The 14459-nt window shown below is 54.4% G+C and overlaps 3 protein-coding genes across 3 annotated transcripts; 1 reads left to right on the forward strand and 2 right to left on the reverse strand.

Annotated features, from left to right (window-relative positions):
* Positions 1 to 1933: 1933 nt before the first annotated feature.
* On the reverse strand, positions 1934 to 6259 carry LTB4R2 (leukotriene B4 receptor 2). The gene is made up of 2 exons (NM_001191287.1): positions 6107 to 6259; positions 1934 to 3030 (listed from the first exon to the last, which is right to left on the reverse strand). Exon 2 carries the CDS (start codon positions 3008 to 3010, stop codon positions 1934 to 1936), a length of 1077 nt encoding a protein of 358 aa, NP_001178216.1. The 5' UTR covers positions 3011 to 3030; positions 6107 to 6259.
* CIDEB (cell death inducing DFFA like effector b) lies at positions 5604 to 8441 on the forward strand. The gene is made up of 5 exons (NM_001034567.2): positions 5604 to 5736; positions 6110 to 6254; positions 7127 to 7276; positions 7509 to 7699; positions 7873 to 8441. Exons 1-5 carry the CDS (start codon positions 5696 to 5698, stop codon positions 8003 to 8005), a joined length of 660 nt encoding a protein of 219 aa, NP_001029739.1. The 5' UTR covers positions 5604 to 5695; the 3' UTR covers positions 8006 to 8441.
* On the reverse strand, positions 8420 to 14356 carry NOP9 (NOP9 nucleolar protein). Its single transcript, NM_001103265.1, has 10 exons — positions 14016 to 14356; positions 13394 to 13843; positions 12353 to 12463; positions 11974 to 12115; positions 11091 to 11283; positions 10332 to 10472; positions 9810 to 9935; positions 9403 to 9639; positions 9032 to 9137; positions 8420 to 8693 (listed from the first exon to the last, which is right to left on the reverse strand). The coding sequence occupies exons 1-10, from the start codon at positions 14260 to 14262 to the stop codon at positions 8536 to 8538; spliced, it is 1911 nt and encodes a 636-aa protein (NP_001096735.1). The 5' UTR covers positions 14263 to 14356; the 3' UTR covers positions 8420 to 8535.
* Between the last annotated feature and the right edge of the window lie 103 nt (positions 14357 to 14459).

Here is a 14459-nt window from a genome sequence, read left to right on the forward strand (position 1 = left end):
GCCAGAGCAGGACTTCCCTGTGGTTAAGAATCTGCCTGCCAATGCAGGGGACATGGATTCAATCTCTGCTCCAGGAAGATTCCACGTGCCAAGGGGCAACTAAGCCCGTGTGCCACAATTCCTGAATCCGAGCTCTAGAGCCTTTGAGCCACAACGAGAGAAACTCACACACCATAACTAGCGAGTAGCCCCCACTCACCACGACTTGAGAAAGCCTGGGCACAGCTACGAAGACCCAGCACAGCAAAAAATAAGTAAATTAAATTCTTTTAAGAAATAAAAAAAGAGACAAGCCAGAGCAGAGTTGACCCAGCAGCTATCAGCTAGAGGATATGATGAAAACAAATGGGCTGAAACCGCAGCAGAAACTGGAGGCAGAGTTGAGGAAGAGCTTTCTGACCACAGCCGGCCTGTGGGATGGGGAATGTGTAACAGAAGTTAGGAAGCCTCTGCTCTGGTGTGGGAGGACAGGAAGAAAGCCATGAAGTCAGTGTTTGAGGGTAGAAGCTTCTGGCTCAGAGCTCTGGGGTCACCCAGAGGCCCCTTCTGACAGGAACTAGGTTGTCTTTGCCTCCTCTTCCACGTTGCTCCCCACCTCCATCTCTCTCTCCCATCTTTCTCCCTCTGCCCCAGACTAGACGCTCTAACCATACTTTCTGCCCGCCCAAGTCCAGAGCTCTGTCCAACCCCAGTTTTGGTGGCCCTGGCCTGACCCTGAGGACTGGATTTCCTCTAACTTGACTTCTGCCTGGGTGGTGTGAACAGTCACAAAAGCAGAACCTAGGGTGATGGTCGGTGTGACCACTCAGGTAATCAAGCATCTAAGTTTGTTAGAGACTCAGGGGTCTGGGACAAGAGACTTGCAGTGCTAAAACTGAGAAAGTCCTAGGCAAATGGGGATGAGCTGGTTACCCTAGTGACCACACGTGTGTGCACATGGACATCCCCTAAAAAGGACTCCATCCTACATTCCCAAACTCAAAAGTGTCAGGATCCAGAACAATTTTGAGACCTAGAGAGATTCCAAAAGATGGGAACCGAGAAGTATTGGGAAGCCAAGACTTGGCAGAGAGGAAAAAGAGAGAAAGGAGAAGTGGCATCTCCCTGAAAAATTCTTTCGTCTTCCAGATATCCACACCGTTCCTCATACCCCTCAACTCCAACCCCCAGAAGCCTCCTGGGTGAATGAGTGTCTGCCCCTGAGCTCCTTTTTTGAGTCAGGTGACCTTTTCAGGGAGAGTTACATTCAGAGAAGGTTAAGTCTCCGACTTCAAGGTCCCTCCCCCGCTGTTCCAACCACAAGACAGACAAGAAAACTTTCCTTCCAAACCCTACAGACTGACTTTCCCCTCCCAGAGCCAGTTTCCCATCCACTTAGCTCTAACAGACCCGGAGAGTAGATCTTATCACCATCCCTCTGCCAAGCACTCACACCTCTCCTTCCTCCTTCTCCTTTCATTTCCAGAGCGATTCTATGGGTTGGCTTGGGGGAACCAGGCCATCTGGGCTGGGGAGGACAGGGTAAGATTGAGGGCTTGCATTGCCCAGACTTGGCCTGACCCAGCAGTGAGCTAGGTGAACATGGGGTAGTTTCACTCAAGTAGGATGAACCACTGGAGGGAGCACTCTTAAGCCACCCTGTAATGTATTTCACACAATTTCACAGTATCTTTCACAATAGCTATTGGCAACAAGTTATCAGCTCTGGCACCGGGCACAAGCCAGCCTGCAGGTACGTGATACTCTTTAATACAGGCCATCACCACTCCCAGTCCTGGGAGGAACCTGGGCCTGCCCCAGATGTATAATAATTCTGCCCAGAGAGATCTCAACGCTAGCGGGAGAAGGATCCCCAAACCATCCAGAGTGGTTCCCTGAGTTCCAAGGGGGCGCTGGAAGGGAACAGGGAAGAGCCTGGTGATAGGGTTTGACGTCAAGGGTCCCAACCCTGACTATCCTTCTGCGCCCCGCCCCCAGGGTCTCCATTGCCGCCGGCCCGCCCCACCACTTTGAGCCGAGGGGTAGTTCGGAGCTCCAAGGTCCCCTCCCTAGAGCGGCCGCCCCCTCGGGCCTCTCCGGAGCCCTCAAAGAGCCGCATGAGGAAGCGGGGACCCGCCCGGGGCAGGAGATCCCCGGCGGTGAAGAGGTAGAGCACCGGGTTGACGCTGGAGCTGAAGAAGGCCAGAGCCGTAGTTCCGGCTCGCGCCGCCTGGCCCGCGCCGCCCAGCCTGGCGAAGGCCCCTTCGGGCGGAGCCAGCGCGGCGAGCGCCTGCAGCACGTTGACAGCGTGGTAGGGGGCCCAGAGCAGGCCGAAGGCCAGCACGATGGCGCCCACCAGCCGGCCCACCCGCGTCACGCGCCGCCCGGCGCCCCAGCGGACGCCCCGCAGCCGCGCCAGCGTCACGCCGTAGCAACCGAGCACCAGCCCGAAGGGCAGCACGAAGGCGGTCAGGGTCTCCAGGCTCAGGTGGGCAGCGGCGTGGGCGGCCGACGGGTGGCACAGCTGGCACACATGGTCCGCCCCGAGGTGACGGTAGACAGCCGCCGGGGTGGCGAGCACCAGGGCGGCCAGCCAGACGGCCAGCAGCAGGCGGCGGGCCAGGGCCGGGCTGCGTAGTCGGGGCGCCAGGAAGGGGCGCGTGACGGCGAGGCAGCGCTGCAGGCTGAGCAGGCCGGTGAGCAGCACGCTGGCGTACATGCTGAGCGCGCACACGTAGTACACGGCCTTGCAGCCCGCCTGGCCCAGGGGCCAGGCCTGCCGGGTCAGGAAGGCCACGAAGAGCGGCGTGAGCAGCAGCACGGCGCCGTCGGCCAGCGCCAGGTGCAGCACGAGCGTGGCCGCCAGGGGGCGCCCTCTCGCGGACCGCCAGCCGGCCAGGCTCCACACCACAAAGCCATTGCCCGGCAGCCCCAGCAGCGCCGCCAGCAGCAGGAAGGCTGTACCCGTGGCCCGCGAGGTCTTCCAGCTCAGCAGCGTCTCGTTCCCCGGAGGACGGTAGCAGACTGACATTCTTCTGTCCTTCCGGGAGGCTGGAAAGAGCCGTGGGGCGCATTCAGGTGGGGCAGAAGCCCACGTTCCGCCTGATGCTAGTGAGAAGGGACTGAGCGTCCCTCACTCCCCTGCAGCCTGCCTCTGTTCTGTCTGGGGGCCTCTGTCTCTACCCCCCACCAGAACCCCAGCCCCAGCTCAAACACTACTTCTTGTAACCCATGTCCCCTGCTCTCTGTCAGGCCACCTCCCCAGTCCTGACTCCCAGGCTGTCCCTGCCTCCACCTCCACTCTTCTCACCTGGCCTCTCCTTGGTCCGGCCCCATTCCCTATATGTATATACCGCAGGGCAAAAGTGAGTGGAGGGGAGTAAGGTCTAGTGGGCAGATCTACTTACCCAGCTGGGCGGGTGCAGGGTTGGGGGCTCTCCAGGGGCCTGGGGAAGCCCAAAGGCAAAGCGGCAGTGGGCAAGTTGCCTAAGTCTGTCCTGTGCCTGTCAGGTTGGCAGAGGGTGAGGCAGAAACAGGGAGGGACAAGGTGGGGCTCCTCTTGGGCCTTTCCAGGAGCCCTCCCTCACCCTGCTGCTTCCCATCACTAACTCGTCCAGGCATGTGAGAGCCCGCCTCCCACATGTGGGCTCCAGGAAACAGGATAGGCTGAGGGGGTGCAGATAAGGTTCCCTGGGTGTGTGGGTGAGTAGGGACACTGCTGGATCCTGCCCCTGGGTCCTGCCTCTGCGCTCATTTCCCCCCTGCAACACACACACACCCCCAGTTCTCAGCCCTCCCACCCTGCAGCTCTTACACTGTCAGGCATCCCTTGCCAGCTCTCAGCAGAGAAGGCAACCCAACTCCTCATTCCCATAGCTGCTGTATCTTTGCCTGTTTTCCGACTCCTGACACTGCTAAGCCCCACATTTCCTCAGCTTCCTACCTACCCCCTCTCACCTCCTGCCTTGGGCCCTGCCCCAGTCACTCCAGCCTCACGGCTCTCAGAGGACTATCAGTGACAGCTTTCAGTGTAAAGCATGGGGCTAAGTTCCCGGGGGGAGTGGGAGATGCACAGAGGTGTGACGGGCTTATAGGCTGCGTGAAGAGTTGTGACACACACCCATGAAGAGGCCACACTGCTGGGCTGCACCGGGATACGAGGTGAGGAAAAAGGAGAGGCTGCGGTGAGAGACACACTGGAAGGAAGCCGTCTCTGGGTGGCGACGTCAGGCAAAACTTAGGAAGGACATTTGGCAGATTGATAAAATTGAGGGAAGAAGGAAAAAGGCTTCTGCCTGTCAACAGCCAGAAAGGGGCTCCCTGGGAGCCAGGACACCAGTATTGTCTCAGTTTGGTTTTCCTCCCAGCAGAGCTTGAGTCGAGGGTGTGGATATAGGTAATCCTGTCTTTAGGCAGTCAGCTCGGGAAGCCAGAGTGAGAGCAAGGGAAGGGGAAGAGGGGAGCCAATAAGAGGGCGTTATTAAGTTCCTTCAGTGGGCTCCAGGAACCTCTGAGCACACAGAATACCTTCCGGAAAGACAGAAGGCAGATGTTTATGTCCAGCTCACCTTCCCCATTGTTTGAGGGTTGTCCTAGAGGCTTTAATGCCCTGACGCACACTTGCAGCCTGTCCTGTACAGCTTCAGACAAGGCTCCTGGACAGTGTGTGTGTGATGTGTTCACTGACAGTGAGAGTCTGAGCTTCCATACAACTGTTAGCACAACCACAGCTGAAGTGAGAGATGGGACACGGGATACCTCAAGTCCATTAAAGGAGGCATTTTCTCTGCCCCCAGCCATGACTGTGTGTGCTGTCGCTCAGTCATGTCTGACTCTTTGCGACCCCATGGACTATAGTCCACCAGGCTCCTCTGTCCATAGGGACCATAAGAATACTGGAGTGGGTTGCCATGACCTCCTCCAGGGGATCTTCCTGACCCAGGGACTGAACCCGCATCTGTCTCCTGCATTGGCAGGCGGGTTCTTTACCATTAGCGCCACCTGGGAAGCCCCCATCCATGACTCCTTCATGCTAATTAAGTGGCCAGTGGAAGGGAAAAGTGAGTGACTAATCCACTGTGACTGAAACAGGCAGTTCTAGAGAAGGAAGTCAGAGAAATGTTAAGCCAGCCCCTCCCCTGGACCACAGAAGGAAGAGCAGGAAAGCAGGAAGGCCAAGGTCCCAGACAGGATCCTGATGATCCTGGATCCATAGATCACACCCCGTGGGCGCACACTGCCTCCTATCCTGTTTTCTCCAAGCCCTGCAGGTCCTCAGCACCCCCTCCCTTTTCCTAAAACTGCAGTAAATTTTTTTTCAGTAGGTGGCAGCACATACAAAGCAAATCACACAACGCAGCTTTGCACAGATTGGCAGCTAGAAGTTCCCTCCATATAAAGAAAAACACCAGAGATTACATTCCATAGCTCCTGTTTACTCTCACATCACACACTACCACCAGAGAGACACTCACAAAACCTCCATGGCTTCTGCCTTCCACCACCACACCCCGCCTCCACCCCCACCTTGGACTTTGCCCTGTGTATTGGCCAGGCAGAGGGGGCCAGAGTCCAGGCTTGACTCATCCCCCTACTCACTGGGGCTGAGATCCCAGCTCTGGAACAGAAAACACCACCACTTCAGCTCCAACCCAGCAGAGAAGCACCCAGCCTAGGACGCCAAGGAGAGGCCCCTCTCCGGGTCCCTCCCTCCACCATGGAATACCTCTCTAACCTGGACCCCAGCAGCCTGCTCAGGTGACTCCTAACCCTCCACTCCAGCTCTGGGTGTATGGGCAGAGCCACAACACTCCATTCAGCCTTGAGTTTCCTAGACTCTCCAATTTGTACCCCTCCCCCTCCCTGCCACCACTTTTCACAGTGGGCTTGTCTAGATTCTGACCCACACCCAGTCCCCCATTCTCCTCATTCTCCCCATTCCCCCGCCAGCCCCCTACTTCCTCCATCCCCCACTCGGTAGTCTCTTCCTCTCCCTGGGCTACTCTAATCTGCACACCTAGATCCTCTCTCCCAACTCCCCTAACACTGCAGCTACCCCACCCACGCCCATCACCCCCAGTGCACTCAGCAGACCTCTCACCCCTTCCTGACCTTCATTCCCACCTACCAGGTCAGTATCCAACATGAGCGCCGATTTGGGCCGAAAGGTCTGGACCTCGGCTCCACCACGCCAGCGACCTTTCCGAGTCTGTGATAACAAGCGGACCACCCGGAAAGGCCTGACAGCCGCTACCCGTCAGGAACTGCTAGACAAGGCAAGTGAGTCAAGTCCCTGGGTTCCAAGAGTGGGGACAGCCAAGGAGCTAGTCAAGAGGGAGAGCTTGGAATGACGAGCAGAAAGAGCGGTGGTTATTACATGGCTGCCCCTCCCTCTGAGGGCTGAAAGCAGGGGGGTCAGCCCGATGGCTTCTACTGCATTTGAGACGATTCATTTTTTTTCTAAGGAGCAAGCTTGTCTTTGGGGGTGGGGAAGGACTGGATAGGGTTGGAGCAATACATTTCAGAACTCCAATGTATGGAACGGCAATGTCTGACAGATCAAATTCAAATCCTGATTCTGCCACTTCCTACTGTCAGACCTTGGGTAGGTATTCAGCCCATCAAAACTTGTAAAAAGGAAACAATACAGCTGCCTCCTTGGGCTGTGGAAAGATGTAGAAGATAAGGTATGAAAGTGCTACAACAGATACTTGACCCTCATGAAGACTCAAAAAGGTGAAAAGTCACCATTACTGCAAACAGCTCTGGAGAACTCTGTGGGGTTGGGGAGAGTGAGGTGGGGCGTTGGAGATGAGACCCCATCATGGCAGGCCTTGTCAGCATAATACCTTGACCCCAGAGAACTTGGCTAGCTTTTCAATTCCAAACCAGCAGGGGTGGCTTGGAAGCTGGGAGAGGTGACAGTGCCATGGCAGGAGCAAAACAGGACAAATGGGAAACAACGGGCCCTAATGAGGGTTTCCCAACAACCAAAGAACAGCGCGAGCTGGAGCCTTCTGCAGGGACGCCGGAGAGCCGGGGTCATCACCCAGCACCCAGGGCCGACCGTTGGGTGCTGGGCAGCTGGGCAGGGACAGGGCACAGGATAAGCTCTGCCCCTCCCCTCCTGCTTCTTGCCACTGGGCAGGCTCTGGAGGCCCTGGTGCTGAGTGGAGCGCTCACACTGGTGCTGGAGGAAGACGGGACCACCGTGGAGAGCGAGGAGTTCTTCCAGCTGTTGGAGGATGACACGTGCCTGATGGTGCTGGAGTTGGGACAGAGCTGGAGCCCCCGCAGGGTGAGAGGCCCATAGTGGGGCTGCAGTAGACCACTGATCCTTCTGTCTCTCCCAAGCCTCTTGTCTCACCTAGCCCTGATCTTGGGGACAGAGGCTGAGAGAGGTGAGGAGTTGTCAGACTCCCCATAGAGGACAAACAATCCAGGCAAGGGGCAGGGGGTCAGTGTCTGTCCCAGGGCTGACAGGGTTTAGTGGTGAAGCTTCAGTACACTGATGAGGGGGTGCCCTGCAGAGTGGGGTGCTGTCATATGGCCTGGGCCAGGAGAAGCCCAAGCACAGCAAGGACATCGCCCGCATCACCTTCGACGTATACAAGCAGAGCCCTCGAGATCTCTTCGGCAGCCTGAATATCAAAGCCACGTTCTACGGGCTCTACTCCTTGAGCTGTGACATTCAAGGACTCGGCCCAAAGAAAATACTCAGGTCAGAGGCCACACGTCACACTTTTCCACCCCTACAGTTGCAGCCCCAACAATTCCTTCTCACGCTCTCCCCCACCCTGTTAGCTCTCCCTTGTGGAAAACCCCCAGCCTCCAGCCTGTGGCTGCCTCCCAAGCTCCCCCCACCTCTGACTTCCTCTTGTCTCCGCCCTGCAGGGAGCTCCTCCGATGGGCCTCCTCACTGCTGCAAGGCCTGGGCCATATGCTGCTGGGGATTTCCTCCACCCTTCGTCGTGCAGTAGAAGGGACTGAGCGGTGGCAGCGGCAGGGTCGCCTCAAACCCTACTGAGCAGGGGGTCTGGCCCTAGCCTCATTCCAAGACACAGACTGGAAAGGACTGTGACGGCGTCGAGCCTGGGGGCCTGCACAGTGCAGACTGGCCAACTCACCTCATCTCCCCACTGTCCTCTGATGTGCTGACAACAGGCCTGTTGGCACGATCCTTCCAGTCCCAGCCTACACCCGTTCCTGAAGAACACTATCCCTTCCTGACCATCGTTCCAGCCTCCCACTTACCCTGAAAAGCCACAGCCTGTCCCCAGGTGTCTGGATCCCATTCTGATTGCCACTACATCTAGAAGTCATACTCCCCTGCTGTCCCTAGGCTCCTCAGTGCCCTGAACAGAGCCCTCTCTAACCTCACCTTGAGATCTCTCTTTCTCTGTACCCTTCCCCCTGCAACATAACAAAAGTGTTTCCAATAAAAATATAAAAATGTTTACTGGTAAGACATTTGACTCCAATTTAAACTAGAACAGGGCAAGATAGATACTTCCTCTCCTCACCCCCCCATCAACACCCAGTCCCAGATCCAAGCCCTCAGTCTTCAAGTATGGAGTTCAAGGCCCGCCTCCGCTTGGCCACCGCCCCCTGCTCCTGTTCCCAAGCCTCTCGACGCTTCAGGAAGGTAGTCAGGGCCACGTTTCGAGCCACATGGTGGCCAAAAGGGTCTCTTATCAGCTCCTGGTTCCGCTCCCCTGCAAAGGGAACCATTCATGTTCAGTATCACCACGCAGTCATCCCCCTAGGCTTGAAGAGACTCTACTTGGGGAGAAGGTCCCTCCATTTTTCTGGAATCCTGGGTCTGCCTCAGGATAGAGTTAACACCTCACCGTCCAAATAACAAAAATGGAAGCGAAGGGCTACACAGAGGGGCAGACTACATGGAGGGGCAGGGAGAGCAAACTGCTCAAACCCACAGCCAAAACCACCCTTTAGAACTGAAGTCTCTGCTGAATTTAGGTCCACTCCCAGCCATCCAGCTTTTCAGAATAAGGAAAGGGAACGTTTGGAAAGGTCAAAGAGAGGAGCTCACCCAGCTCGGCAGCAATTTCCTTCCGGGCCCCCAAGGCTGCTCCGCTCCAGATAGCATCTAGCACACGGCTGCCATGGCGACTACAGGCCAGCGTCACATAATGTCCCTGCATTGAGGTAAGTAAGGTAGAGCCATCTACTGCTACTGCTAAGTCACTTCAGTCGTGTCTGACTCTGTGCGACCCCATCTAGGGCAGTCCATAAAAGGGTATTGTTGGTGGGGGTGGGGTGGGGAGGTGAAGTTAAGAGGCCAAGTTGAAGCAGTCTAGGAACTACGCATCCTCTCTGTGACTGAAGGCCAGTCCCAGGGAAAGCACACACTCTCCAAATGGAGGGATGGCAGAGGAATCAAACAGGAGCCAAAACTCTAACCTTTAGTGTCTTTAGCACCCGGCGGCGCTGCTTGCGTGTCACGGAGGGGCTAGTGAGGACGGCATCGAGCACATGGGAGCCGGCAGGGCTTTGGGCCAGAGTCAGGAGCTGCGGTCCTGTCAAGGCACTGAGACTCTGGAGTATGAGACAGGGACTGGAGAAGTGCAGCAGATGCTGCAGCAGGAGAGACCCAAGAACTGCCACTTCCCCCAGGCCCCTGGCGGCGGCCATTTCCACCTGAGAGGACAAAGACAGGCAGTTAGGAGGCAGCCACCAAACCGCCACCTTCACTTGGATGAAGCCAAGAGATCCCACCTCCCTCACCTCTGTGGCGAGGGGCTTCCTCAGCTCTGGGAGGCCTGGTTCCCAACTAGTCACAGGCTTGGCCTCTCCCCTGCCTCACCCACCTGGTGCTCCATGGGCACTGCCCCCTCCTCCTCCGCCAGTCCATAGTACACCTCATAAGCCATCAAAGCGGCAAAGAGGGGCACACAGGCCACTTGCCGGGAAGAGGGCTCTGCACAGTGGAATGCCTAGAAGGGAAGACAGAACGTGACGAAGCTGAGAACTACCTCATCTGACACCTCGGCTTTCCAGCCAGGGGAAAGCGTTCAGGACAGGTGCCTGACTCCACAAGAACATAACCTGCATGTGGAGAGGATCTCATCTTCCTTGCTGTATTCACAGCCTCCATATATATAACAGGGGCTGAATAAGTTTTTTTTCCTTAAAAGTTCTTTCTTTGTCCAGGGAGACACTTTTCATTCCAGGGCCATGAGATGGCTCTGGCTTCATTTCCCCCATACCTGTGAACTCGCTGGGTATCAGATCCCACGGGTCCAGAAACACAACAACTGAAGATTAGCTAAATCCTAGCAGGTAGAACTTGAACTCAGGGTACAAAGGGGTTGCGGGTAACCCCCACTCACCTCCAACAGCAGCTGCAGGACCTGGGCTTGGTGGGTCCCAACTCTGCGGCAGGCGCCAACCAGGGCAATGACTACCCCTGGGTGACCCTGGGCCAGCACAGCTTCCAGGGCGGGGCTCAGCTCCTCAAACACAGGGGACAGCTGAGGGGAGACATGGGGTAAAGAATTTGACATTCTGGTAATGGTGGGCTAAGTTATTCGATGAAATCTTCCTGCCAAAAGCAACTAAAAATGCTAGGTGAAACATAAAAGCATTGGCAAAAGCCAAGACTTTGGTTTGGATGGATACGGAAGGCCCAGAACAAAAGGAGTCTTAGAGGGGAGGCCTCACATGGGGAGGGGGGAGCAAAAGGGAGGGCTAGAGTTAAACCTGCCCTTCCATCCTAGCTCTCAACCCAGGGGATCCTGGCAAAGCATGCCTTGGCACTAAACAGCAAAGAGAAAGAGAAGCTACGGAAGCAGTTTTGCTGCTCGCGTGGATTTACAGCCAAGCACCCAGAGACTGAGCAAGCCACGGAAGCTCAGGCTGAGAACTTGGATTAAGCCAATCTCCTACTGGCACTGGCACCTGAGAAAAGCTAGAGCACATCCTTTCTGGGAAGAAGGCACCTTCACCCTAAGCTCTGGGAAGCCTCCAGGAGTGACTTCTCAAGGGGAATGGCCAGCACACTGTTGGAAATACAGAGGCATGTACACAATAAAGCAAAGCCCAGTGAACAAGAACTAACAGAAACAGACTCGGCCAAGTTCCCAACTCACCAGCTCAGGGGTGGTGATGGCATCCAGGAAACGCTGCAAAGGGAAGTTGGCAATAGAATGTGCAGCCAAGGCCTGCAGATGTCCTTGGAGGTGATCTTCAAAGAGGCTCTGGAGCCTTGGGGGCTCTGACACTAGCAGCACCTGCTCCAGGAGCCTGGAGCTTGTCTGATCTCGCAGAAACAGCAATAGGGGGCTGGGGACAAGGAGAAGGTGATCAGGTAGTCTTCACTTTATTCACAATGCTCACATCACTGGACTTATCATGGCGATCACCATGGACTTATCATGGTGAAGTGTACTGAAATAGCAAATCACTATACTGTCTAACAGGAACTAACATAATGTTGTAGGTCAATTATACTTCAAGAACAAACAAACGGAGGGAAAAAGATCAGATTTTTGGTTACCAGAGACAGGGGGTCTGGGGGGAGGGGGAACTGGCTGGAGACAATCAAAAGTTACAAAATTCCATTTATAAGGTAAATATATACTAAGGATGTAATGCATAACATAATAAATATAACAACACTACCGTATGTCATATACAAAAGTTGTTAAGAAATTAAATCCTAAGAATTCCCATCACTAGGAAAAAAAAGTTTTTTTTTTCTCATTTCTTTAATTTTGTGTATAAATGAGATGATGGATGTTCACTAAACTTATTGTGGTAACTGTTTCATGAGGTAAACCAGTCAAATCATGCTGTATACCTTAAAATTAAATAGTGCTGTATGTCAATTACATCTCAATAAAACTAGACAAAAAAGTAAAATAAAAAAATAAACACACACATACAGAGAATGGAAACAAACAAAATACCCACATCATGTCATTCATTTCACATGGCCCACCACCTTGATCAATCCTGAGGCCCTGTCCATACCTGCCATCTGCTGAGGAATTCCGGCTACTCAGATAGCCAATCACAGCACTGCAGAGGTGGGCACAAAACTGGGGCAGCTTGCGGTGTAAGATCTGTAAGGCCACTTGAAGGCAGAAGCTGGATATCTTGTCAGTGATAAACACTGTGGGGGAGGGCAGAAATAATAAAAGTGGCTTTCCCAAAATCCAGACAACCTACACAACCTCAGGCAACAGGGTATAAGGGACTATGGACACAAATGGTCTAAACAGAGCCTTTACAACAAACCAGGCAAGATTTGAAAAAAAGACGAACAAGACCAATGGAAATAAGAGCCTTGTTTGATGATAATCCTCTCCAAAAAAGAAGATCCGAGATCTTCCTCTATTTCCCTCCTTACCAGCAATGTCCTTTAGAAAGCAGGAGCTCAGGTTCTGAAGGCAATTCAAGAAGGTTTCAGGGACCTCAAAATCAGTTGGCTTACATTCCCGAGATGGGGCCTTTTGTGCTTCTGAAGGAAGATCAAGAACATATACAGTGGTGAGACCACAGACTGCCATCCCGAAGGGAGAAGAATTGCACAGCTGAACAAGGATTTGGCCTGGAGATGCAGAATGCATACAGTACAACTCAATGTCTCATCTCCATGACTGAACTGAGACTACATTTCCCTTTTAATTTTTCTAAGGAACTTCAACCAGCTCCCGCATGGTCCATAGGAAATAGTCCAAACTCCTCAATCAGGAATTCACGGTGTTCCAAAATCAGGCCTCACCTAAACTCACTACCCTATTTCCCAACGTTTTTCAAAATGTAGGTCCGCTGCCTATGAGTGTATTATGAAATCAATCTAGTGGGTCTCAACAAGCACTTTTTATGTAACACACAGAATAAAATGAAAAGGGAGGGAATTCCATGGTGGTCCAGTGGTTAGGGCTCTGCACTCCCACTGCAAGGGGCAAGGGTTTGATCCCTGGTTGGGGAACTAAGATCTTGCAAGCCACACATGGCACAGGAGAAAAAAAAGGTTGGGGCGGGGGGCGGCTGGTAGAAAATATCAGTGGATTGTATGTAGAAAGGTCTTGCTTCCTGACCTTTGGCTTGAATCCAATATGTGTATGTACACACACATGTATATTGAATGATGCTTGAAAATTGTTTTCTTACTGTGAGCTGTAGTTAAAAAAAGTTTGAGAGGCAATGCTCAAGTGAATCACTTCTTCCACTTACCCCCATTCTTCTAACAGCTGTCCCCTAAACACACATAGGCATCCTCACCTCTGGGCCTCCATGCGCACTAATCTTTGGCCTGCTATATCCCTGTCCTAATTTCACTGCTAATTCTTCAAGGACATGAAGAAATCTTCTGCTTACTCTCTCCTTCTGAACTTCCTAAACTCTCCTTCCCTGGAGGTCCACACCCCTTTCTTGTAATACTTACCAGGTGACTGGGAGCCACGGTGCCTGGCTCTCTCAGACTCCAGAAGAGTCCCTCCCAATACCTGCAGCAAAGTTCTGACCACGAAGCTGCCATGTGTGTCTCCACAATAGAAAAGAAAATCATCACAGACCTCAGCAGCTAGTCCCAGGACCAGCTCCTCCAGGGTCTCCACATGACCATCCTTCCCATCCTCCTCCTCCTCCTCCTCCTCTTCTTCAGGGCTCCCTAGCAATCGAGGCAGCTGTAGCAAAGCGCTTTGCAAAACGTGGACCCCACATCGATGACAGGCCACAAAGCGCAAATTGGAGTGCAGAGCAGCCCATACGCGACACATCGGCTTCCGGGGACTGAACCCCAACAGTTCCTGTAGCATCTCACTGCCAGTCCGGTTTGTGGCCAAGGCTAGGGCCTGAGCCTCCACTTCCTTCAAAACATTGTGCACCATCAGCTCTGAAAAAAAAACAAGAAATACATTAAAGAGAATGAGAGGAGAAGGTTATGCCTTAGGGGAGATGAAACTAAGTCCTCACACCCTGGGGACCCACGAAATTGTCCTTACCTGTCCTGAATTTTATACCCAACCAGTTCCTCCCTTGATCCCTCTCCCCAAGTTGCTCCCTACCTCGTTCTTCTCCCGTCTCGGGGGCCTCTTTCAGCGCGGACAGCGCTTGGCGGAAATACCCCAGAGCTTCTGGGCTCAGGTGAGGGTGCGCATCTGGGGCCGGCTCCGAGCGCCCATCCGGAGGCGAGCAGGGATGTCGCTGGCGGCCTGGTGGAGGGCGCCCCGCGCCCTTGGCCCCGCGCCCTCGTTTTCCGCCAGCTGGGAACCGGCGCCCCTGTTTGTGGGGGGAACGCGGACCCAGGCCCATGGGTGCTTCGGGGCCGCTCCGCCCGGAAAAGCTGCCTTAGCCGCTGGGGGAACCTCAGTCAGCCGGTTGAGGGCCCGGGCCCGGCAGAGTTTCGACACGCCGGCGCGCTTAAGGCGCAGCATTACACGTCATAGCCTCGCGACTGCCTCTCTGGGGAAGGCGTGGCTGAGTCTCTGGATCTCCACGCCCCGCTGGTG

The sequence above is a fragment of the Bos taurus genome, chromosome 10 (assembly GCF_002263795.3).
Source record: "Bos taurus isolate L1 Dominette 01449 registration number 42190680 breed Hereford chromosome 10, ARS-UCD2.0, whole genome shotgun sequence".
Taxonomy (NCBI): Eukaryota; Metazoa; Chordata; class Mammalia; order Artiodactyla; family Bovidae; genus Bos; species Bos taurus.